Source organism: Zalophus californianus, chromosome 13 (assembly GCF_009762305.2).
Source record: "Zalophus californianus isolate mZalCal1 chromosome 13, mZalCal1.pri.v2, whole genome shotgun sequence".
In the NCBI taxonomy this organism is placed as follows: domain Eukaryota; kingdom Metazoa; phylum Chordata; class Mammalia; order Carnivora; family Otariidae; genus Zalophus; species Zalophus californianus.
In genome coordinates, this window is record NC_045607.1 from 13,688,603 (window position 1) to 13,715,493 (window position 26,891).

A 26,891-nucleotide genomic window follows, 5' to 3' on the forward strand; every position below is an offset into this window, starting at 1 on the left:
AAGAGAGATCACCTTAGAAGCACTGTACGTGATCAACTGCAGGGATAAAGAGCAGCCCAGATGATATTTAGCTGCGATCCTTATCCTTGTTCAGAATAGATCTTTGTAACTCCGGGGGAAAATACCTTAAAATCCTGGCCATGAATTCCACAGTCATGACACATGGTGGTAAATTTGTGTTAAGGTCAAAAGGAACCACTACATGTAGTCCAAAGAAAGTAAAATACCTTGTTTTGATAATTTTCAAACCCACAAAGGGGAGTTTATGGGGAAGCTTTATGAAAACTTTCAAGTTTGTTTAACCATTTTGAGTGTTTTATCAAGTTCAAAATGTCCATAGTGCACAGTTATAAAATGTCTAGCTAGTTAAAGCATTTTATAGTATATTTGCTTTGGAAAACTTCAAATGAACAGTTACGAAATTTAGATTCTGGTATCTATAAAGCCTGTAAGTTCACATTTGGTTAGTTGTAACATCAATTATTGCTACATTTCTTTTTTTAGTTATGCAATAGAAAGTTGAGTCTTTTCTGGATAATTGAGGCTAGGATATCCTGGATACCAATATAAACCTTCTTTCCCTCCCTTCCTCTCTCTCTCTCTCTTTGTGTGTGTGTGTGTGTGTGTGTGTGTGTGTGTGTGTGTGTGTAGCAGGAGATGGAGGAGAGTTTCAAAAAAGGAGGGAAGTAGCTTAAATGAACCCTATTTGCCTTCCACAACATTTAAGTGATCTTCCTCTCTCATATTTAATTTGAAGATGTAGATACTTGTTAGTAAATACTTCTGTAGGTCAAAGATATTATAATCAGCTGATTTTTTTAATGTGGCTTAAGTGCTTTGAGGTTGTTTGTTTTTATTCAAAGGATCCCGAAGGATCAGAAGTGGACATTGTAGAAGAAAATGATTATACTGGAATCATCTCTTTTCCTGACTTCAAGATTCCATCAAATCCTAAGTATTTTAAAGCATTTGTTAATAAAGTTTTCTCTAGAAAGCACATCTGGATCTTTGAGTTGTGAGGCAGATAACCAGTCAAATGGAGCTACCTGGTGTTAACAAAGGGTGTAAGCGTTAAAGAAATGAGGGTGTGCAAAGGAGTGTACTTGGGATGCGCACGGGGTGGTGTACAGAATTGTTGCATCACTATGTCGTATGCTGAAGCTAATATAGCACTGTATGTTAACTCACTGGAACTAAGATAAAATAAAACAGATAAAAAGTAGAAATACCCTAAAATTTTTTAAATAAAAAATGAAAAGGACATAATGTAAGTTTGAAGATTAAAAAGAAAATTTAAGTCTAATGAGAAGTGAGGCTCAGTTTCTGGCAAACAAAAATCTCCCAGTACTTCCCACCAATCCTCTTTATATATAGAAGTAAAAATTTGGAAGAGGCAAAAATAGTCCCTGGGCTTTTTTTCATTAAAACCATCAACCCTCTACCCTTCAAGGAATCTAATAGACTATTAGTCTAAAAGGCTGGAGTGGTCCCATGCCTTGCTCTGAGAGTTATAAAAATATTGATCCTCCATAGTCTTTGTCTGCATAGATTACCAGGCAGATTTCAAGAGGGAGAGTGTTCTCAGAGCCATTTCCTTTTTTGACCTCATATTAAAGGATTTAAGAACACGTTTTAACAGAATGCAATATAGTAAATATTTGGTGAACACGTTCCTGGTATGTGCAAAGCACATAGGGAGTGAGATATACAAACTAGAAATGAATAATCCACAGTCCCTGCCTTCCAGGAACTTTATAATAGAGTAGGAAAATAAGTGTATTTATAAATGGTTAAATATAACTTTAAAGCAAAATCTCCTTGTGGTCATTTTTCTGCCCTCTGGAAGGGAGTTCACAATTAATTTGTTGTTTGTAGTTAATTCACTGAATATTTTCTAGAAATGTGAGTGAAATTGGGGATTTAATTTTTGAATTGTATACTTCCTTCAAAATACTACATGCACGATAGTACAGAATTGATCTTATTATTTTATAATTATTATCATTTATCCAGCTATTATTCAACTTTATCTTGTGCCATTTGCCCCTTAACAGATGACGCGTCAGACACAGTGGTCTCTCTTCATCACTACTCTTCTATCCCAGTAACTTTGCACATGTTGTCCCCTCTCCTTAGAATGTGCTTCAGCTTGCTCTTCACAAGGCTGCCTTCTCATTCTTTAGGACACAGAGTACCTGCTCCCTTTTCAAAGAGGCTATTCCTGGATGCATAGTTTAGTGTAGTCCCTCTCTCTTTCTAACTCTCTTATTTATTTACTTCATGGCACTTATCTCAATGTTACACTTATTTATTTGTTTGTTTGCCTTTTTGTTTTGTCTGTGTTGTTCACTGTTGTATCTTCAGCACTTTAACATAACGGGCACTTGATACATATTCATTGAATTAATGATGATGATGACAGTCATAATATTAAGTGTATTGATTGCATAACCAATGTGCAAGATAAATATTTTTTTCATTGCACAAATGAGGTTAAGCAATTTGCCCAAATCCAATCTGCCAGTAAATGGAGAAATGGGAATTGGAAATCCCATGGACTGTTAGCTCTATGAAGGCAGAAATTCTTCTATTTTGTTCATTTTTATCTCCCGTTCTTACTCCAGTGCTCAGTAAATATTTTTAAATGAAGATTGTTAATTAAATTCAAGTCATTTTCCTCTTTAAACGAACCATACTTTATCTCTAACTATAACTTCTTTTATGTGAGGTGTGAGTTTTATCATCTGGATCAGCTTGACCTGTTATATGTTTCTAGAGACGTTAGTATGGATGTCCTACTATAGTGTGGATTTTAGTATTATGTTAGTATAATTATGGTCCAGGATTAAGTTAATCCTCAAGTTTCATAAGCTCTTCAAATCAAAGCTATTGACTATATTAGGACAAAATACCTGGAAAAAATAACACAATATGTGAAAGACATTAATGAACAGTTTTTATTATCCTGGAAACACTCAATTATTTCTGTTTATTACTTAAAGTTCTACACAGAATGGCTAAATACATCTCCACTTTCTTTTTCCTCTTTAAAACAGGAATCGATTAGATTTCCTCTGGGCAAATTGAAAACATTTGGTGACTTCTATAAATTTAAGTATTTTTTCTCCACAGATATGGTGTGTGGACAATCCGAGCTAAATATAAAGAGGACTTTTCAACAACTGGAACCACATATTTTGAAATTAAAGAATATGGTAATTTGTGACAATTAAAAGTTTACCTGTAAAAAGTTAGTGTTTTTATAGTTACGCATTTCATTAGTGAACTTAATGCCGAATCATTCCCAGATGAAGATGAGGCAGCCTGGCTGGGATGGTTAGAAGTACTGGTTGAGGAGGTTGGGGGAGTGGTCATTGTTGGAATGCCTAGACTCTAGTTCCAGCATGCCCCTGTTACCCTTTGAACAAGCTCATCAACCTCTCTGGACTTGTGTTCCTCATCATAGAGCCAGAAGAGACCTAGTGCCCCATGGAGCTTGACAAGTTAAGGTAAAAAATTATGATTTTAGGAGAAACTTAAATAGGCAGAGATGAGGTGAGCAGAACCCAGTAAGACTAATGATTTACTCAAGTCATTACAACCAATTAGTGACAGTACAAGAACAACTGGATTTCCATCCCCTGTTCAGTACTATTTTCCTTCTGGCTCACAAATCCCTAATATATTTATCTGAAAATTTAAGATATTCTTATTTTGAAATCAATCATATTAATGGACTAATAATTAACATATAAATAGCTTATCTTTCCATTTCTTTTTCTTTTTAAAGATTTTATTTATTCATTTGACAGAGAGAGAGAGAGAGAGAGAGCACAAGGGGAGTGGCAGGCAGAGGGAGGGAGAGGGGGAAGCAGGCCCCGCCCTGAGTAAGGAGCCCAATGCAGGGCTCCATCCCAGGACCCTGCGATCATGACCTGAGCCAAAGGCAGATGCCCAACCGACTGAGCCAATCAGGCGCCCCTAACTTTCCATCTCTTATAGTTGTTTACTAGAGCACTTAGGTGTTGTGATACCAAATTTAGATTTCTTTTGCTTGAAGTCATTTTTTATTCCTCCAGGAGACTTATAATATGAAGAATAAATACATAAATTTTAACAATTAGCAAACAAAACAGTGACCAAAAAAAAAAAATTGTTACATTGAAACAACTTTAAAGATTATGGACTCTCAATAACCTATAATCCTAACTGATCTTCCTTCCTCCAAGTATTTTCACTGCTTCCTGTGTATATCTAGAATTCACCCACCTCTTACTATCTGAGGCCACCCTCATCAATTCATCACCAGGCTCCCTCCTGGACTACTACAAAAGCCTCCTAATTGCTATCTCTTCTTCCAAACTATTTTAACTTGGTATTGGCCAAAATCTTGAAATGCAAATCTCATCATGTTATTTCACTTTTGGGAGAAGTCCCCAATAGCTTCTCATTCCTTTGCTAATGAAAATCAAAATCCTTATTTTGAGCTGACCCCCACCTTCCTCCTCTCGAGCCTCATTTTATGCCATTCATCCCCTTCCCTCCAGCAATGGTGACTTTGGATATGATGTTCCATCTGCCTAGAATACTTTTCCCCTCGCTGATTACCTAGCCAGCTCCTACTCATCTTTCAAGTCTCCGCTGAAAAGCCATTTATTCAGCCAATCTCTTCCTAACTTCTCTTTCCTGAGAAGGATTCCCTGTACTTATATATTGGTTTTCATAACTGTGGTGTAGGTGTTTATCTGGGTAATTATTTGCTTATCACTATCTTCATGGCTTGACTGTGAGTTCAGTAAGGACAGGATTTGTGCCTTTCTGTTCACTGGGATATCCCCATTAATAGGAGCATGCCTGCTGTATAGTAAGTACTAGATGAAAGGATGAAATGTTTTCCTCCACCTCATACCATAGAGAGAACACACCTGCCTTCATCTTTGGCAACATAGGAATGCAGCCTAGAGCAACAAAGGGCATTCCTCTTTTAGACTTTTCTATCTAGAAAATATGAGTCATATCTGAAGCCAACTATCTCACTTATACTTATGTGTCGATCTTTGTCCAGAATATCAGGGCCACTCAGTTACCCAATTTTCTATTAATGGTTGTGCTGGTTAATAGAATTAGAGTTCATAAGCCCTGGTACATGGTCTTAGTTAGTCTAAAGAGAAGGCAGTGCCATTTTGACAGGTGAAATGATTTTCTCTTGGGCAATCAATGAGAGAGAGGGAGAACGTCTTCCTTTCTGCCCTAATTTTAAATTTTGCATAGGTGGTCTTTCTTTTAGCTAATTGTAGGCTTTCTCTTCTTGACTCAAGTCAGAGTTTTATGTCGGAATTTGGAGACCAGATGGGTTTTATCTATGAGAAATAAGAGGGAACTCTTAAATGAGCAAGAGTTTTCATTTTCTATTTTCAATTTAATAAACCTTCATTGAGTGTATACTATGTTTAAGACTCATGAAAAGGGTGGGAGGGGGAGAGATACAAAGATACATAGAATATAGTCTTTTCTGTTTTCAAGGAGCCCATACTCTAGTGAAGGAAATAACCAATCGCCTATGATAAATGCTGTAGTCAAAGTAGAAGCAAAGTGCTTCTGGTACATAAAGCTGGAGAGACCTCTGATTGGTAGAGTGAGAGGTGCCCCACGGATATTGTTAACAATGATGACGATGATCTTGACAATGACAAGATGGATGTTGTGTTGATGTTACAGCTTGTCCAACTATACCAGGAAGAAGGCTACTCTAACTTAAATGGTAAAACGCCTCTTTGTTTTTATTTTCAGTGATGCCACATTTTTCTGTCTCAATAGAACCAGAAAAGAATTTCATTGGCTATAAGGACTTCAATGATTTTGAAATTACTATAAAAGCAAGGTAAAAAGTTTCTTTTCTTTCTTTCTTTCTTTCTTTTTTTTTTTTTTTTCAGATTATCCAGCTAAATTGAGTGCCAAGTCTGGTTGGTGATAGTTGCTCAAGTGAGAAGTGTGATTTCCCCCCACTTTATTGAGATATCACTGACATGTAACATTGTGCAAGTTTAAAGTGTACAATGTGTTGACCTAATGCACACATATATTGTTGTAATCTGTGATTTAATGGCAGTGTTTTCTATGACTTTGGGATTGACTGATTGAGGAGACATAAGGCCTATAGTTTATTTACTCATTCCAATTTTCACTGATTCTGATTTTAGCTTTTTTGGTTACTCAACAGCAAAAAAATCCTAAAGTTTTAAGTTCAATGTGTATGTTTAGGAACCAGCATGACTTAGGATGTTGGGACTGAGATATGAAGCCTTTACTTGTCATATTTTAAAAAAACATTATTTATTTATTTATTTGACAGAGAGACAAAGGGAGAGAGAGTACACAAGCAGGGGGAGTGGCAGAGGGAGAAGCAGGCTTCCTGTGCAGCAGGGAGCCCGATGTAGGGCTTGATCCCAGGACCCTGGGACCACGACCTGAGGCGAAGGCAGATGCTCAACCAACTGAGCCACCCAGGCGCCCCACTTCTTGTCATTTTTTTAATGGCTTAATCAACCAGCTAATGCTACATGACGACTTCAAGACCCAATGCTTTAAAACCACAACCATTTACAAGACAGCTGGGCAGATCTGCTGATCTGGGCCAGGCTGAATGTCAGCAGAGCTCACCTGTGTGCCTGTAATCAGTTGGCAGGTCACCTGGGGGCTGACTGGTCTAGGGAGGTCTTACTCACATGTCTGGCAGTTGACTAAAGCAACAAAGACTGTTGGACTTTGTGTATCTCTCGTCATCCACCAGATTAGCCTGTAGTAGCAACAATGCCCACAGAAAGAATGTGGAAGAATGGAAGTCCTCTTGAGACCTGAGCTTAGGACTGGCTCACCATGACTTCTACCACATTCTTTTGTCCAAAGCAAGTTATAAGACAAGCCCAAAGGAAATAGATTCCCTTCATACCTTTCATCTGCAAGGAGCTACAAAAGCGGTGGATTTACAGGGTGGTAGAGAATTGCAGATAGTTTTGCAAGAAAACTCAGGTCATTTAAAAATGACAATATAGGGCACCTGGGTGGCTCAGTCAGTTAAGTGAATGCCTTCAGCTCAGGTCATGATCCTGGAGTCCCAGGATTGAGTCCCTGCTTCGGGCTCCCAGCTCAGTGGGGAGTCTGGTTCTCCCTCTGACCCTCCCCCCTCTCGTGCTCTCTCTCTCTCTCACTCTCCTTCTCTCGAATAAATGAAATCTTAAAAAAAAAAAATTACAACACAATGTAGTAATTCGTAACAGTAACCAATTTATATAACTATGTGTTGGGCATTTCTCTAAGTACTCTGTATATATTAGCTCACTTAATCTTTATGAAATCTCTGTGAGGCCGATACTATTTCTATCTCCATATGACAAATACAAAAACAGAGGTACATAAACATTAAGTTATTTGCCCAAGATCACACAGCTAGTAAGTTGCATGGCCTGTCTTGTTTCAGAATTCAAGCCCTCAATACTACCCTATACTGCCTTTCTTATTAGCATTTATTCCTAAAATGGAGTGTTACATAGTCTAAACCAACACAGGGGCTCATTTGACAGAGAATTCTAGAAACTGACTTCTTTTAATGGGAGACACTTTATTTGTCCAGACTATGGATAAGGAAGGTTAGCTCTTGCTATAGTGTTATTTGCTATGCAGCAAATTTCCTTTAGCCTCATTTTAATTCCAAACTAAAAAGGAAATATGCAGTTAGAATGTTAAAAAAGAACTTATATTACAATGAGATTGGGCATGCTGCTTTTAAAGATGTAAAAGAAAATAGGGAACTGAGCCCACTGTTATCAAAATCATCAAGGAAGCAGTATATCCTGGTCCTGGACCTGAGACCTTTTGATCTCCTCAAGATCCATTTTTTCATCTCACACAGAGTAATAAAAATCTGCACTTTGGTTTTATTTTTATAACTTTATGAGGATGAAATGTAATAGTGGATGGAAGACACATGGAAGTGTATCAAGTGCTTTATGTAATTTTAAATTGTTACATTGGATCTGAATTTTATTGTAACCATGTTAGCAAAACAATTTTATGGTATTATTGTTTGGCAGATATTTTTATAATAAAGTTGTCACCGAGGCTGAAGTTTATATCACTTTTGGAATAAGAGATGACTTAAAAGATGATCAAAAAGAAATGATGCAAAAAGCATTGCAAAACAAAAGGGTAAGATGTTAAGATGGGTTCACTTGTACCTAAAGACACATCAGGAAGGCTGGAGAAAATTCACTTCTGAATCATCTAGTCCAACCCCTCATTTTACATAGGTGTGGGAATCAAAGCTAAAATGCTCTCTTGGCTTCTCCTGGTCCTCAGGATAAAGTCCACTGTCCATGACATCAGCTTCCCTCACCAGCCTATCTTGCGCCCCATTTCCTCTCCCTGGTGCTGGTCACTACAGTTCCTGGAACTAATATCTCTTGCCTCCAGGTGTTTGCAATGCCTCCCCTTCTACCTGGGAATGCTCTTTCCCTTTGTCCCTTCTGCCTCTTTGTTGCCTGGCTAATTCCTTCTTTTTTTTTTTTTTTTTTTTTCTGGCTAATTCCTTCTTAATGTCTCAGTGTTAACTCCCTTTCTCTGGGAAGTCTCCCTGACTCCTGTAAACTAGGTTGGCTGCCCCTGCCAGGTACTCCCTTAGGCCTTGAGCTTCCCTTAGTGGAGTATGTTTCATACTTTATTACAGTGGTTCTCAACCAGAAACATTGTTTACACCCAAGGGGACATTTAGCAATGTCCAGGAACATTTGTGGTTGTCACAACGGGGAAGGAGGGTGCCACTGGCATTTAGTAAATAGAGGCCAGGATGCTGCCAAACTCCTGCAATGCACTGAGCAGCTCCCAGCAGCAAAAAATTCCCCTGTCCAAAATGTCAATAGTGCTGACACTGAGAGACCCTTCTTTATTGCTGTGGTTTATTTACTTATCATTCTCTACACCAAACTCTCTGTGGGTCTGAATTGTTCCCGTTATATGCCCAGAGCCATCCTGAGTCCTGGCAAAGAGTAGGTGCTCTATAAATATCTGTGAGTGAATGAATTCATTGGGAATTTATTTGTCCATAGTTAAGGGCTAGTGGTTGCCGGAGCTCAGATTTGAGCCCTGATCCCCTTTTCCTTGTTCAGTGTTCTTGACATTATACCTCAGATGATAAGGGCTCCTGTCATTCTGCTCACTCTTGCATATCCATGTGGTTTGTATCATCAGTTAATTAGCTTATGCTTTTCCAAAGAGTTTGATTTATTCAAGATATAAAGCAGACACCTCTTTTTAATGTAAGAGTCTAGGCTAGGCACTGAGATTTGAAGGTAAATAAGACAAAAATCTCTGGCCTCAAGCTACTCAATTTTAGAAGAAAAAATAAGGCAAAAATCTATTTTACTGTTGTGGTTAATAATTAAATAATATGACTTAACTCCATCTCCCTCTATCCATTGTGTGTTTTTAAATTAGTGTTTCAATATGTAAGCAGTGAGGTACAAATTAAATAGCATAAAACCCAACAAACTCTCTGGAGCAAAAGTAAGCTGGAAAGCAGGCCCAGAAAATGGATGATGACTCAAAGATCAGGAGAAGGAATCTTTGTCAGCTAGTGCAACAAAGACCTGTTGAACCACGTAATGTTTACGACTCTTCCTATACATCTATATTCATAAGGTAGAAAATAACATTCCGGGCTAATTTGTAGACTTAATCATTCACCCTACTGATGACAATAAACCATTCCTCTAATAGTTGCCTTCTATTCAGAAGCTAGTAGAGGCAGATTTTGTTAATTTTTGTCTGTTAAGTTCTTCTCTGAAATGCTTCTTTCATTTTCTGCTTTTAAAAAGTTGATAAATGGAATTGCTCAAATCACATTTAACTCTGAAACGGCAATTAAAGAACTGTCCTATAACAGTCTGGAAGATTTAAACAAGAAGTACCTTTACATTGGTGTAACAGTCATAGAATCTACAGGTAAGTTTTTTTTTAACTTTCTCTTGAATAATATTTAGACAGCATATTAAAAGTTTAAATAATTTCTGTAATTCTTTTGTATTTTATTTTCTTTCTTAGTTAAATTTTACTTTTCATATCATTAGAAACTGAGATTAGAGTAGAGCTCTCCCACACTCTAGTCATTTGTTCTCTTACCACCCCAAGTGCAAAAATGGGTTAGCATCTGCCTAATTGATATTGATATCCTGATATCTGGCTTGAACATCTAGCACCCCAGTGTTCTTACCTGGTAAGAATAAAAATCAAAATGAGATTATATATGTAAAAATGTTTGATAAAGTACTATGCAAATGAAAGATACTGCATTTAGTCTCCTTATCTGTACAATGATGGAGTTGAATAAATACCTCCTAAAGCCCCTTTCAGCTGTAATATTCAGGGATTCTCTGTAAAATTGGAGGTAATGTTTCTGAAATGGGTACAATAATAGCATATACCTCATAGGGCTGTGGTGAGGATTGAAGAGTCAATATATGCAAAGTACTTAAAACAGTACATGTCCCATAGTGAGAACCATGTAAGTGTTAGCCCCCCTCCTCCCCCTCCTCCTCCTCCTTCTTCTTCCTCTTCTTCTTCCTCCTCTCCTCCTACCTACCTACTACTTTCTTAGCATCCTTAAAATCTTATCTAATGCTCTCAACCCATTCCAGTGGTTTTTAATAGTCATTAATTATCACTCCAAATTAGGTCAATTTGTCTTACTTCTGGTATCTTGATTACTGATGTTCTTTATATTTTCAGGTTTATATCAAACCCTTAAACTAACTTGAACAAATAATTTAACCACACTAGTCCTTTTTTTTTTTAAATAAAATGAGAATTAGACCAGATGATCCCTAATGCCCCTTCCACCTCTTTAAATTTGTCCTTCAAGGGTAGTAGAATGAAGTATTGAGATAATTATTCAGTTGTTGAGTACCTTGTATATATCAGATGATCAATAGATATTAGAGAATGATACTCCATGCCCAGGATATTATTTTTGACATGATTTTAATGTTTCTTTTTTACTTTTACTTTTTCTCAATTTATTTCAAATATATACCATTTAAGCAATATTTATGAGATTTTCAAAGAGTGTTGCTAAACATACAGGCTTACAAATATGAATGATGTATAATCCCAACGCTCAAGTGGCTTACAAACCAGCATCAGCTGTAAGACCGGTAAACAAAGAATTTTGTTGTAAGCAGGAATTCTATTTGTGCTCTAATAAGCAAAGTACTTAATGCTACTGATCTCCAAAGGAAGGTAAGCTCCTAGGTGACTATTGAGCAACCACATACAATATCCTGAAGATGATCAATCTTGAATGATAAGTAGGGTTTTGAGGCAGGGATGGTAGATGGGGGTGAAATGGGACACCCTCCATAGAGGGGATGTACCAAGGGTAGAAGGTAAGACTTGATCTTTGAGATTACCCAGTTGGTTATCCAGTTGGCTGAAGTGTAGGATATGTATAGGTGTGTTAGGGATGAATATTGGAAAGGAGTTTAGGGATACTGGAGCTTTGTATGTTATTGGGCTCCTACCAGTGGACTCTCAGGGCTCCTTTTACCTCAAGCACTCGTTCTATGTCTTCTCCATTTCTCTCCATATCCCTGTGCTCTACAGGTGAACCCCTATAAACTTAGTGTCTAGTCCTTTCCTTCTTTCCATAATCCCTTGTACATATTCAACTGAAACTCAGGTCACTGACAAAGAGTGGTGTCCCTTCCTCACACTCCTCCTCAGTCTAACCCTATAGTTTCCTTCTACAAGGGGCGACTCTACACACAAGCCTTGGATGTAAGGCTTTGGAAACACCTGAGGTGTAAACTTTTCTCTGCACTGTCCCTTGGAATCAAGACCCATGCCCAACTTACTCCTGATGAATGAATGCAGGAATGGAGCCAGTGAGTGAATGAGTCTGTGGAGACGTACACAGGTAAACTAGATCCCCATACCGAGCGGTATAGCCCTCAATATGATGCATGTCATTTCTTTAGGTGGATTTTCTGAAGAGGCGGAAATTCCTGGCATCAGATATGTCCTCTCTCCCTACAAACTGAATTTGGTTGCTACTCCTCTTTTCTTGAAGCCTGGGATTCCATATTCTGTCAAGGTAGATGAAAGAGAGAAAATTGATAAATATGGTTGTCTTTTTCTGTTTACAGAAAGCATGAGGGAGGCAAACAGGGGAGGGATGCTGGAGAAGGGAATCACAGAGAAAACTCATCTGCAAAACCTGCCCCTCCTAGAGATGAGGAGGGGGGTAGGAAACTGCAGGCCAGCTTCAGCCTCGGGAGCGATTTCAACCCTTAGAACAAGTGTCAGTATTTAGGAAGGTAGACTGTGTTAGGCATTCCCTTAAAAAGCATTGCATTTAATTATATGTAAATAAAACACTCTAAGTCCGTAGTTTAAAAAAATGCTCAACATTTAAAATTATTTGGTGGCATGTTCTCCAAAAGCTTTAAAATAGGAATATCATTCCTTGAAAGTGAAACCCCATTCTCTCACTATTTTTTACTTCCTGTGTCATCTCTCTTTGCATTTCTGTGCTTTTCAGTCTGCCCCTGTGGTCCTTGCCATAACTCTGTCTCATGTTCTCTCTCTGTACCATTCTCCATTCTTTCCATTTTGGCTCTTTTGGTCCTTGCCTCTCTATTCTCTCTGTTCTCTGTTTTTTGTTTTTTTCTTCTTCTTCTTCCTTCCCTTTTAATATTTTCTCTCCTCCCTCCACTTTTCCTTTTTAAAATGCTGATAGTACAGTGTTAATACTTTCATTTGACTTTCTAGTTCTATTTTATTTAGTGTTATATATTTCATTATATGTAATACATATTATATTGTATTTTTAAGATGCAAATTTTTGTTCCCTGTCTTTAACTTAGAAAGCTAGAACATAGTGTTTTATTTTTTTATTCTTAAAATGTGTTGCTTTTAAAAATCAACTTTGGTATAGTTAAAATGTACTTAATACTCACTGTCTTAAGAGAGTGGCTTAAGTGATCACTGGCTTTTAAGAGAAAAAGATTTGCCAAGCTAAAGTAACCTTTGGACGGGTGCCTGGGTGGCTCAGTCGGTTAAGCAACTGCCTTCAGCTCAGGTCATGATCCCGGAGTCCCGGGATCGAGTCCTACATTGGGCTTCCTGCTCAGCAGGGAGTCTGCGTCTCCCTCCGACCCTCTTCCCTCTCGTGTTCTCTATCTCTCATTCTCTCTCAAATAAATAAATAAAATCTTTAAAAAAAAATAAAGTAACCTTTGGACATGCTTGTAGCTTCTTTCATACATATAAATATATTATAATATATGTTATAGGATCTGTATGATAATTTATGGTATATTATAGATAATATATAATAATATATAACAAAATACCATAAATATAATATTATTATATTGAATATATCTATATTATTTTAAAATCTTTTATATATTTTCTATCACATATAAAAATAAAATAACATAAAGCATATCTTTGTGGAAATTATGTATGGCCACATGCCTGGCAGTGAGAGGTAAAGGTTAAGAGAAAAAAATATGAATGTATTATTTGTCATGTCTAAGCGAGTTACTCCCAGAAGTGATTGCCTCGTTTTCTCCTTTATCCAGTTCTAAAAGCACTGAAGAATCACAGAAGTTAGGTAGCAGAAGACCTTATCACATCTACTCGATGGACTTAGTAGAATGATATTTATGTCCTGAGTCTGCCTGATGTACAGGGAATGCATTCGAAAATGACATAACTAAACAGAACCAAACCTTCCTATAATCTAAGAACATGCTTCTCTTTACTGAAGTAAACATGAATAATTTATATTTTTGTGGGGAGGAAGAAAAATTATTTCAGAATTGTTCTGCTTTTTAAAAAGTAGTGACGAGCTACTTCGGACTATTCTGACAAACAGGTGCAGGTTAAGGATTCGCTGGACCAATTGGTAGGAGGGGTCCCGGTGACCCTGAGTGCACACACGGTCGATGTAAACCAAGAGATGTCTGACTTGGAGTCAAAGAAAAGTGCAACACGTCCCAGTGATGGAGTAGCTTCATTTGTGATTAATCTTCCATCTGGAGCAACGGTGCTGGAGTTTAACGTGAGCTGAATTCTCCTGTTGAATTTTCTAGGACAGTGTGTGCTTTTGACTGTGTGTTTTGGCTAGTGTGCAGAACAGATGCGGCAGATTTTAAACACGAGTCCAGAGAACAGATCCACAACTTCACATCCAAAGGGGAAAAAAAACCCATAAGAACCAGAGGCAATATGCTAATCCATTGAATGGTCCTTGAGGAAGATAAATCTATCATTTTTTATTTGGGAATTAATTATTTTATATTAGTAAGACTATAGTAGAATCTAGAAGCTTCAGAAGAGCTTCTTTCGGCAGTGGAAGTCAGTGGCAGAAATATTCTCTCCTTCACTCCCACCTTTTATCTTTTTTCAGGGACACAAAAAGGTCAAACATGGAAGCCTCCCTTTTTCCTAGCTGCATAAACCACTTCAGCCTTCGAGCTCAGTTAATAGGCTTCTCTCCCAGCAAATAATGCTTAAGTTCCCAATCCCAAATAAAAAATGAATAAGTTGATAATGCACATCAATGACTGCAGCATGTACGCATTCACTGTCATCTACTGAGCACTCACGAAATGCTAAGAGCTTTGTGTAGAACACATTGAATACCCAGTTAGTCAGCTCCATGAATTAGAGAATATTCTCTTTGCCATTTTGCAGCTGAGGAAAGGGGGGCTTCTAACCTCTCTTGTGATTAAATAACTTATCCAGAGTTAATAAACGGCAGCCCTGGGATGCAAACCAATACCCATCTCACTCCAGAGCATGAGCTAATAGCCCCTTTGCTGTCAAAAGTGGATATTGCGGCAATGATATCATCTCTGCCCCATTCTGTATTTATAAGTGCATCTCTTGTGCTACCAGTTCACACTGAAACTGGACCAGAGAGTCTGTGTGCTGTTCATTTACAACTCTTGTCCCTATCCTCAAGACCTCCCCACTGGTACCCTTCTCTTACCCTGCCAACCCATGGGAAGAATAGTCCCCAGATTGCCATGACATTTCAGGAAGAGGGCTAATATTTGTTCCAGGAGCATCTTTCCCTCTTTACTTCACCAGATTTTCCCACCATAGCTCATAATTCCATATTATTCCAATTATTGTCCATAGTCTTTGTTACTTGATACCACAGCTGTACAAACATTGGAGTAATGGAGTCTGTTTTTTCCTTTAGCACTTGGTCTTGTGAAATTTAGAAACTTATAAAGCAAAGAAAGAAATTTAAAACGTATTTTTTCACAGAAAATATTTCATCTCAGTCCACATGTGTCTTTTGAAATTTTTCTTTTCAGGTCAGGACTGATGACCCAGATCTTCCAGAAGAAAATCAGGCCAGCAAAGATTACCAAGCAATAGCATATTCATCTCTCAGCAAAAGTTACCTTTATATTGACTGGATTGAAAACTATAAACCTTTGCTTGTGGGAGAATATCTGAATATTATTGTTACCCCCAGAAGTCCATATATTGACAAAATAACTCACTATAATTACTTGGTAAGTACAGTAATGATAGATTTACATCTGTCTATTCCCCTACCTGGACATCTCTCTTTATTAACAGAGGAACCTGAGAATGATCCCTTACATTTGTTTTTACAAAGCACTTTCAAGAACATAATCAAATTTGGTAATCAGTTTTTCAAAAACCTTTGAGATGGGCCATGATGTTCATGACCATTTCCTAGATGATGAAACTGAGGAACAGAGAGGTTAAGAGGCTTGCCGTGGTCACTTAGCTTGGAAGGGGAAGATTTCTATTTGAACTGGGAACAGCTGACTCCTTGTCTGATATGCCTTTCACCAAAGAGAGCCTGATTATTCCAGAGAAAGAGCCTGATTAAGTTCTCACATTACCTCTGCCCTTGTTCATGGCCAAAGATACATGCCTAGACCTATTTCAAATATGTGCATTTCATTGGCATAAAAGGGGGCCCCATATCCTACTCTTAAGAGTTGAGTCATACAATACCTACTCCAATTCTATAGTTTAGCAGCATTCCTATTATGTTACTTATATTAAACAAAGGTGGCCAATCAAGCCTGTGGGTAGAACCTTAGGACAGAAGGTGGGAAAAATCCTGACAATTTTCAAAGAAATGGGTTGTGTTATTCTGATGGCTAGGCCAAACGGGTGGTGATGGCTTTTTCAACATTTTTGAGAAAGAAATTAAAAAATAAATGAGGAACACAGATCATAGTGACTGATGAAGAGTTATGGGACCTGTGTTGGGACTGTGTACCAAAACCATGTATGTAGTCCTGCTCTCTAAGGACAATTTAAGGGATCTTTGAAGACATTTTGGCTTCATATGATTTGTAACCTTTTTTTTTTTTTTAACCATGTGCCTCCAGTTTAGAACCTGGCTTTAAAACTTAATTCCCAAATAAGATGCACTCCACTTACTCATCTTTTTTTTTTTAATCAATAAAATGGAAGAGATTTTAGTGACAGTGTGATGACTTAAGCAGATTTAGGGTGAAATCTTAGCTCTCTGATTTCCTAGTTATGTGATTTTGAGCTAAAATCAGTATGACATTTAGTTAATTCCTGAGCCCCAGTCCCTTTATCTATCTGCACAATGGTGGTAATATTCCTATCCTGGTTCTTGTGAGAAAGAAAGGAATTAAGTGAACGTAAAAGTTTCTGACATATAGTGGGCCCATGCTTGTTAACTTTCTTTAACTTTCATACAATTTCTACTCCAGCTCTAAGCTCCATCCTGAGGCAAAGAGTTTGTTGGGTTTTTTTTTTTTTTTTTGATTTTATTTTATTTTTTTTATGTTATGTTAGTCACCATACAGTACATCATTAGTTTTTGATGTAGTGATCCACAATTCATTGTTTTTGTATAACACCCAGTGCTCCATGCAGTACATGCCCTCCTTAACACCCATCACCGGGCTCACCCATCCCCCCACTGCCCTCCCCTCTGAAACCCTCAGTTTGTTTCTCAGAGTCCATAGTCTCTCCTGGTTCATCTCCCCCTCTGATTTCCCCCCCTTCATTTTTCCCTTCCTTCTCCTAATGTCCTCCATGTTATTCCTTATGTTCCACAAATAAGTGAAACCATATGATAATTGACTTTCTCTGCTTGACTTATTTCACTTAGCATAATCTCCTCCAGTCCCATCCATGTTGATGCAAAAGTTGGGTATTCATCCTTTCTGGTGGCTGAGTAATAGTCCATTGTATATAGGGACCACATCTTCTTTATCCAGTCATCTGTTGAAGGGCATCTCGGCTCTTTCCAGTTTGGCTATTGTGGACATTGCTGCTATGAACATTGGAGTGTATATGGCCCTTCTTTTCACTACAGAGGATTTTGTTTTTAATGGCTACTACTGCTGTTTATTTTTAGATTTTATCCAAGGGCAAAATTGTTCACTTTGGCACAAGGGAGAAACTTCCAGATTCATCCTACCAAAGCATAAACATTCCAGTGACACAAAACATGGTTCCTTCAGCCCGTCTCCTGGTCTATTACATCGTCACAGGAGAGCAGACAGCAGAGTTAGTGTCTGACTCAGTCTGGTTGAGTATCGAAGAAAAGTGTGGCAACCAACTCCAGGTGAGCCACAAATTATGAGTCACAATCGAATTTTCTTCCGAGTAAAGGAGACTGTAAATTTAACTACTTGTGAAGGTTTGTCTCACACAAATGACCTATTCTTTTCTTTTTCAAATATCTTTTAGGTCCATCTGTCTTCAAGAGAAGTTGCATATTCTCCAGGCCAACATGTAGCTCTTGATATGGAAACTGAGTCAAAATCCTGGGTGGCTCTGTCAGCAGTGGACAGTGCTATATATGGAGTCCAAAGGAGAGCCAAGAAGCCCTTGGAAAGAGTTAAGTAGTGCATGGCCTTGGTTGCTGGTGCATGGGGTGACTCTGTGCAATGCTTCACAAAGTATGGCTTTAGGATAGGTTGTGGGGAAGAATTAGGGGAAGACCAGGCCTGCTTTTCTGTAATATACTCAAAACAATGGTTCTTAGGAAGGCAAGGCAACGCCATGTTAGTCCCTAAAGCATAGATTTATCCTTTTTTGTTTTTCCAAGTGTAGAGTTAAGCACTTTAAAAACATCTGACCATGATGGCAATTATATTCATGGGGCAAAATTGCCATCAATTGGGAGGGTTTTGATATTGAAGAGTTGGGGGCTTTATAGTGGCAGCACAATAGAAGCCTGGAAGGCAGCCTCTGGAAGGTTTTTGGTTTTGTTTTCTTTTTTTTCACTCTCTTTAAAATCTGTGGCATAAAAGAATGTGAAAATTATTCAATTCACCTAAATTCCCATTTATCACCCCTAGGCCCTGCTACTGTTATCTATGTTTGAATTTCTTTGAACAAGAAAGAAAAAAAAACTATACAGTTAAAAACGTTCAGAAAAGAAAAAAAAAAAAAACAACATTTGGGATCAAAATTAAAACTGGAATAAGCTTCCCCAAACAAGTTCTCACCCACTCAGAACCTAGAGTCTTCTTCCCCAAAACACAAGAGGTTGTGTTCCTTTTTTTTTTCTTTAGCAACTTAAAAATTAATTTGTCTGGTAATTCACTAATTCGTGTGTTTGTTTATTTATTATTTATATGTTATATTGATCACAGCATGCGTTTTATGTACAAAACAGCATGGGTTGGTTCCTGAGAATCTTCTCACCAAACTTAAAACTTAGTTCTTGTTTTAATTTTCAATAGGTATGTGTTTGTAAATATAAAAGGTCAAACTAAAAAAATGAAGTTGGGAAACTTGGTCTTTGACTGTTTGACAAATGTGTGATCTCATTTGTTATAACCATGTGACAACTTGTACCTTTAGTTCTTCAGGGGAATGATTTATACATCTAAATAGACTCAACATGTTGCCTTCAGTTAACTCCTAAGAATTATTTAATTAGCTAATTACCTTTGGACAGGTGTTTCAAGCCTTAGAGACGAGCGACCTGGGCTGTGGGGCAGGTGGTGGCCACAACAACGCAGATGTATTCTATTTGGCTGGACTCACCTTCCTCACCAATGCAAATGCAGATGACACCCAAGAAAATGGTAAAATGTTAAGCATTTTTTGTTTATTCTTCAAATTGATTACTGAAATTTACATTGATCATTTTCCTCCTGGACATCCTTTTCATAATTCTCTTCCACAGTATTCTCTACACTGATCTTAGAGAGACATGACTACATAACTCCCCAGTACAAAATGTTTTACTGGCCATCAAGATAAAGTACAGTTTTTAGTGTAGTCCTCAGAGTCTTCCATGATCTTCTCCCCATCTCTCTCCAACTATCTTTTGTCTTGCTCTACCTTACCTTATGTTTAAGCTGTACAGAACCAAGGGTAGTGGCAGTATGTGTGGTGGCCATTTGGGTGGCACTGTACTATTGAACACCTTTAGGCTTTTCCCCATCAGGACTGCTTTCCCTTATATTAGCCTGAAGAAGCTGGTGAAAGAATCACCTCCTCTATCAGGCCTCTTCCCCATATAGAACTGATCATTCCCTCCTTTCATAAGGAGAATACTGTAGGAACTAGCTCTGTTTATAAGCAACACAGCAGCAGTGCATCACGGCACATTCTTGCATTTAGTTATGTATTTTGTCTCAGCCACTGCACTGTGAGCTCTTTAAGGACAAGGGCCACATCTTAATTATATTCTTTCTGTGGCTTTAAAATTGTTCATAATTATATTTGACCTATTACTCATAATAATATAGCACAAAGAACAAATAATAAAAGTAGCATACCCAACAAAAACTTTGCTTACTTTATTTTTTATTTTATTGTGTTAATCACCATATATTACATCATTAGTTTTTGATGTAGTGTTCCATGATTCATTGTTTGCATATAACACCCAGTGCTCCATGCAGAACGTGCCCTCTTTAATACCCATCACCAGGCTAACCCATCCCTCTACCCCCGTCCCCTCTAGAACCCTCAGTTTGTTTCTCAGAGTCCATAATCTCTCATGGTTCGTCTCCCCCTCTGATTTCCCCCCATTCATTTTTCCCTTCCTACTATCTTCTTTTTTTAACATATAATGTATGATTTATTTCAGAGGTACAGGTCTGTGATTCAACAGTCTTATACAATTCACAGTGCTCCCCATAGCACATACTCTCCCCAGTGTCCATCACCCAGCCACCCCATCCCCCCAACCCCCACCACTTCAGCAACCCTCAGTTTGTTTCCTGAGATTAAGAATTCCTCATATCAGTGAGGTCATATGATACATGTCTTTCTCTGATTGACTTATTTCACTCAGCATAATACCCTCCAGTTCCATCCACGTCGATGTAAATGGCAAGATTTCATTCTTTTTGATGGTTGCGTAATATTCTATTGTATATAAATACCACATCTTCTTTATACATTCATCTGTTGATGGACATCTTGGCTCTTTCCATAGTTTGGCTATTGTGGACATTGCTGCTATAAACATCAGGGTGCACGTACCCCTTAGGATCATTACATTTGTATCTTTGGGGTAAATACCCAGTAGTGCAATTACTGGGTCATATGGTAGCTCTATATTCAACTTTTTGAGGAACCTCCATACTGTTTTCCAGAGTGGCTGCACCAGCTTGCATTCTCACCAACAGTGTAGGAGGGTTCCCCTTTCTCCACATCCCTGCCAACATCTGTTGTTTCCTGATTTGTTAATTTTAGCCATTCTGACTGGTGTGGGGTGATATCTCATTGAGGTTTTGATTTGGATTTCCCTGATGCTGAGCGATGTTGAGCACTTTTTCATGTGTCTGTTGGCCATTTGGATGTTTTCTTTGGAAAAATGTCTGTTCATGTCTTCTGCCCATTTCTTGATTGGATCCTTTGTTCTTTGGGTGTTGAGTTTGATAAGTTCTTTATAGATTTTGGATACTAGCCCTTTATCTCATATGTCATTTGCAAATATTTTCTTCCATTCTGTTGGTTGTCTTTTGGTTTTGTTTACTGTTTCTGCATGTGGCTGTCCAATTTTCCCAACACCATTTGTTGAAGAAACTGTCTTTTTCCATTGGACATTCTTTCCTGCTTTGTTGAAGATTAGTTGACCATAGAGTTGAGGGTCCACTTCTGGGCCCTCTATTCTGCTCCATTGATCTATGTGTCTGTTGTTGTGCCAGTACCATACTGTCTTGATGATGACAGCTTTGTAATAGAGTTGGAAGTCCGGGATTGTGATGCCACCAGCTTTGCTTTTCTTTTTCAACATTCCTCTGGCTATTCGGCATCTCTTCTGGTTCCATACAAATTTTAGGATTATTTGTTCCATTTCTTTGAAAAAAGTGGATGGTATTTTGATAGGGATTGCATTGAATGTGTAGATTGCTCTAGGTAGCATTGACATCTTCACAATATTTGTTCTTCCAATCCATAAGCATGGAACATTTTTCCATTTCTTTGTGTCTTCCTCAATTTCTTTCATGAGTATTTTATAGTTTATAGCATGAGTTGCTATAAACCCAAAGGTTTCTTTTTCTCAGCTTCTTTATTTTCCATCATTTGGTCTTCTATATCACTAAATCTCTCTTCTGCCTCATTTATCCTAGCAGTTAGAGCCTCCATTTTTGATTGCACCTCATTAATAGCCTTTTTGATTTCGACTTGGTTAGATTTTAGTTCTTTTATTTAATTATTTATTTATTTATTTTATTTCTCCAGAAAGGATTTCTCTAATATCTTCCAAGCTTTTTTCAAGCCCAGCTAGTATCTTTAAAATTGTCATTCTGAACTCTAGTTCCGACTTACTAATGTCCATATTGATTAGGTCCCTGGCAGTCATTACTGCCTCTTGTTCTTTTTTTTTTGAGGTGATTTTTTTTCCGTCTTGTCATTTGTCCAGAGGACAATAGATGAATGAGAGAACAAAATGCTAACAAGGTAACAACGACCCCAGAAAAATATACACTAAACAAATCAGAAGAGACCTGAAACCGGGGGGAAAGAAAGAAAAAAGAAAAAAAAGAGAAAAAGAAAAAAGATTTAAAAAAAGAATATGATTAAATATGATCAGGCTGGTGCATAGATCAGTGCCACACACTAGATTTTGGGTGTATTTTGGTCTGTTAGAAGAAAGTGCCTCCCAAAGTTTTAATGAAAAAGGGTAAATACGATGAAGGGATGGAATATGACTATAAAGATGAAAAATATAAAAGAATTTAAAAAAGGAGTTAATAAGAAAAGAAGTTGGTTGAAAAAAGAAAGAAGAGGAATTAAAAAGGGGGGAGAGAATGTGATCAGGCAGGAGACTAGAACAAAGCCATGCACTAGAGATTTAGGGTATATTTTGGTCTGTTAGAAGAAACTGTATCCCAAAATTTTAAAGAGAGAACAACTTTATATATATATATATATATATATATATATATATATATACCAAAAATAAGGTTAACTACTATGAAGGGATAGAATATGACTCTAAAAATGAAAAATAAAAAAGATTTTTTAAAAAGGGATTGATAAGATGTTGGTTGAAAAAGGGGAAAAGAACAATTCAAAAAAGAAAAAGAAAACAAAGAAAATTTTAAAAATTAACTTTGGAAAGACTAAAGAATCAGGGGGAAAAAAAGCCATGAATTCTATGTGCTGTATGCCCCTCGTGCTGGAGTTCTGCCATTCTCATTGATCGGTAAACTTGGTCTTGGCTGGCTATTCTTGCTGATCTTCTGGGGCAGGGGCCTGTTGCCATGGGTCTCAAATGTCTTTGCCAAAGGCGGAATTGCCCTGCCCTTGCTGGGGGTGGGCTAAGTAATCTGCTTGAGTTTGGTCTGGGAGCTTTTGTTCCCTGCAAGCTTTTGTATGGGTTTGCAGAAGGAGAGTAAAAATGGCGGCCTCCCAATCTCTGCCCCGGAGGAGCCAAGAACTTGGGGCCCCACTCCTCAGTACACCCCCAGAGAAAAGCAGTCAATCACTCCTGTCTCCCCAGTCTCCAGCCGCACTCTGTGCTCACCTGGCCTGTGACCGAGCGTTTCTATCTCTGGCATCCGACCCCGTGTGGAGTCTCCAAACCCAGCAGATCCCTGCGGTGCACTCCCGCACCGCTCCTCCCAGAGGAGGAAGGGGAGTCTCCCCAGATCTGCTGCTTGTTGGGTCCCTGCTGGAAGAGCAGTGGCCCAACTGCGGTGGATCATGGTTTATGGCAACCCCAAGCTGAGAGCCCACTCCTTGGCTCTGTCTTTGCAGCCGGCTTCCCTGTTCCAGTACCTGGGAGGGAGCTCTGCCGCACTCAGGCACCCCCAGTCTTTCTGTGACCCCGAGGGTCCTCAGACCACACTGTCCCGCAAGGGTTCCACCCCCCGCTTAGCCACTGGAGCGACGTCCCTCAGTGAAGCCGACTTCTAAAAGTTCCAATTTTGTGCTCCATGGCTCTATCACTTGCCAGAAGCGGCCGACAGAGGCCCCCTCCCCTGCCATCTATCCTCCCGAATAACGCTTCAGATTCCCTTCTCTGCACGTCCTACCTTCCAGAAAGTGGTCGCTTTTCTGTTCAGAGAGTTGCTGCTATTCTTTTCTTCCATCTCCTGTTGAGTTCATAGGTGTTCAGAATGGTTTGATCCCTATCCAGCTGAATTCCTGGGACCAGACGAAATTTAGGTCTCCTACTCCTCCATCATCTTGCTCCTCCCCCAAACTTTGCTTACTTTAAATGCTTAGATATTTCTCTGTAATCAGTGGATCAAAAACATTGTAGGATTTAGAATCGAACTCAAATCAAACAAGTCAAACTGTATAGATGACACTAGATCGTGAGCTCCTCTAAGCTAAAACAAGTCGTATTAAGATGTGTGGTGCACCATGCCTAATTGAAAACAGGATCTCAGGATTTTTTGAACAAAATGAATGACTTGTGAATGTTTTAAATACTTGAATAATTTCATGGAATTGTCCTTCTTGATATTTTATCTCCTTTTTCCCTTCTTTGTTTTGTTTTTTAACAGATAAGCCTTGTAAAGAAATTCTCAGGCCAAAACGAATGCTGCAAAAGAAAATTGAAGAGGAAGGTACTCTAAAATTTCATGTGGTTGTGAAAAGGTTATGATCTTATTATTCAAAAGCTGGAGAGAACTAATCATTGTCTAATTTTCCCTAATCCAAATAGAATGGATGAAAAGAAAAATATGTACAGATGTCTAGCTCACCTCTTTCAGAAAGATTAATCCAAATAAATCCAATACTTCATTTGCTATAACCTCAATCTGAAGAAAATAAGTATTATTTCTATCTCTTAAAATCTAAAAGATTAACTTTTATTTGTTACAAATACTTCCTCTCTATAGACTTCATTTGGCAACTAAAATTATATTCTTCCATTTTATTCTTACAAAATCCGTGATTTGATTAACTTTGAAATGTACCTGGAAACCTATTTCTTCTATTTTATATATTTAACAGCAAATAGTATTTTGGATTATTCTTTGGGAAGTCAGTCTAATAGAAATTATTTTTAAACAATTATTTAAATAGAAATATGATCATTGACAATGTTAAAATAGGAAGAACGTTGAAATGGAAGTCAGTCACCTGAGTTCAACTAATAATCATGCTTCAAGTAGTAATAATTCCTTCCCCATCCATATATGAGTTATTTTAACTTTAACCTTTGTTCTAAGTTCTAATGAGATGAAAAAGGAAGACACTGAGTAATTTGAGCCCTTCTCATGAAGGATGATGCCACTAGTGATGGTCTACAAACCATGTCACATAAGAAAAGTTTTTAAAAACAGGATCTGTAGCTTCAAGAAGGAAACACTTGTATAGTGGTGGTACCTATCTTCAAATATTTGAAGGCTTCTCAGTTAACTTATTTCACTCAAAGGGTGCTGAACCCAAGGTGCCCGTTTCAAAAGTTAGTATTTAGCTTAGTCGCAAGAAGCTCTTTAACCATTTTAGTGTGAATGAGAATGATCTACCTGGTGGGGCCACATTCTCCCCATTCCTAGAACAGCCAGCCTAGAGTGGCTGGTCATTTACCTGGCAGTGGCTGTTGTGGGGCAGGGAATCATGTGGCAGTAGAAACCAGGTACCCCTCGAGGTCCCTCCTGAGCCAGAGGGGGTGTCATGACTCTGTGCATAATCAGGGACACTTGCATCATTACCATTTCAGTGGCTAAATACAAATATGCCATACTGAAGAAATGTTGTTATGATGGAGCCTTTCTTAACTATGATGAGACCTGTGAGCAGCGTGCTGCCCGGATTAAGATAGGACCCAGATGCGTCAAGATTTTCAAGGACTGTTGTAACATCGCCAGCCAGCTCCGTTCTGAAGTGTCTTATAAAAACATCCAGTTGGGAAGGCTGCGTAAGTTTGACATTTTCTATCAGAATTCTGCCCCATTTGGGGAATCTTGTGTAATTCTGCGCTGCTAAAAAAGGGCAGTTTTCATGGTTTATTTACAGCTGAAATTAGAAAAGATGACTTGTAAATGCCCATCAGAAGGAAATCAGTTATCATTGTTGGCAATCAAAAGAGGTACATATAGTATAGAGCAGAGCACACAAGCCCGTAGTCAAGACCCCAGGGTAAGTTTAAAGCCAGCTCATTCTATAAACTTGAATGACTATATATCCTCTCTGAGCCTCAGTCTCCTCATTTTTCAAGCAAGAAGCTTGGGCTACATGATCTCCAGTATGCCTTTGAATTCTAGAATTCTATGGTTCTGTGATATTACAATCATTAAAAATTTTGTTTATGCCTATACTGATCAAATATAGCCAAAGATTTCTTTTTTTAATTATTTTTTTTCAAGATTTTATTTATTTATTTGAGAGAGCGAGAATGAGAGAGAGAGAGCACATGAGAGGGGGGAGGGTCAGAGGGAGAAGCAGACTCACCGCTGAGCAGGGAGCCCGATGCGGGACTCGAGCCCGGGACTCCAGGACCATGACCTGAGCCAAAGGCAGTCGCTTAACCAACTGAGCCACCCAGGCATCCACAAAGATTTCTAAACTTAGCACAAGGTTAAGTGTACTTACACAGAAGATGAAATCTTATTTCCATTGCAACCATAAAATATGTTTTCAGAATTTATAGACCTCTCAATAGGTTTTCAGAATTTTTAGGACTTTCATTCATTTATGTACAGTCAAAACAAACTGAACAAAAGCAGAATGACGGCTCCTGTTTCAGAATCTGATCATTTAACAGCATGTCTTTAAATATTGTCCATCTAAGTGGATATATTTCTGTAAACATAAATTTTTGTGGCCATTTATCCAAACTGTGTTATTATATATATTTAGGTTGTTTTCAGTTTTTTACTTATTACAAGAAGCACTTTCACAAACATTCTAGTACATATATTTTTCATTGTCCTATTTTTCATCTGATTTGGCTTCCGCTGCACGGAACTGAGTCTGCTATTCCCTCCCTCCTCTCTGGTACTCTGCTCTGCCCCTCATTCTAGAAAGCCTGGCCTCCCAAAACTCCCATAGGTGTTGCAATTCTGCAGAGGTCTGCATGGGTTTCTCTCCCTGCTCTGCAGCCTGCAAACTGCCTCCAGACAGTAAACCTGGACAATTCCAGGATTCACCTAACCTGTCTCGTTCTCTCAGGAATCATAGCCCTGGGTCACTTATGCTGTAATGTCTGAAAACTGTTGTTTTATATAATGTGACTGTTTTTTAAGGTGTTTCTTTTTTTAATTTTTGTTTGTTTGTGTGTGTGTGTGTGTGTGTGTGTGTGTGTTTAAGACAGAAGAGTAACCCCTATCAGTGCCTCTTGGACAGAAGCAGAAATTCTGAAATTCTGTCCATTTTTATTAAGGGAATTATAAATAAATTTCCTTTAGGTAAAC

The 26,891-nt window shown here is 38.2% G+C and overlaps 1 protein-coding gene across 1 annotated transcript in view; it reads left to right on the forward strand.

The window, feature by feature from the left end:
• Positions 1–26,891, forward strand: part of C5 (complement C5) — a 94,478-nt gene that overhangs the window by 12,037 nt on the left and 55,550 nt on the right. Inside the window, exons 5-17 of the mRNA XM_027616596.2 lie at positions 864–955; positions 3,133–3,215; positions 5,791–5,881; positions 8,091–8,205; positions 9,870–9,996; positions 12,027–12,142; positions 13,934–14,119; positions 15,387–15,590; positions 17,456–17,665; positions 17,791–17,940; positions 19,010–19,139; positions 24,033–24,095; positions 25,199–25,396. Of these exons, the coding sequence (XP_027472397.2) occupies positions 864–955; positions 3,133–3,215; positions 5,791–5,881; positions 8,091–8,205; positions 9,870–9,996; positions 12,027–12,142; positions 13,934–14,119; positions 15,387–15,590; positions 17,456–17,665; positions 17,791–17,940; positions 19,010–19,139; positions 24,033–24,095; positions 25,199–25,396 (1,765 nt within the window). The remainder of the gene's footprint in view (positions 1–863; positions 956–3,132; positions 3,216–5,790; positions 5,882–8,090; positions 8,206–9,869; positions 9,997–12,026; positions 12,143–13,933; positions 14,120–15,386; positions 15,591–17,455; positions 17,666–17,790; positions 17,941–19,009; positions 19,140–24,032; positions 24,096–25,198; positions 25,397–26,891) is intronic.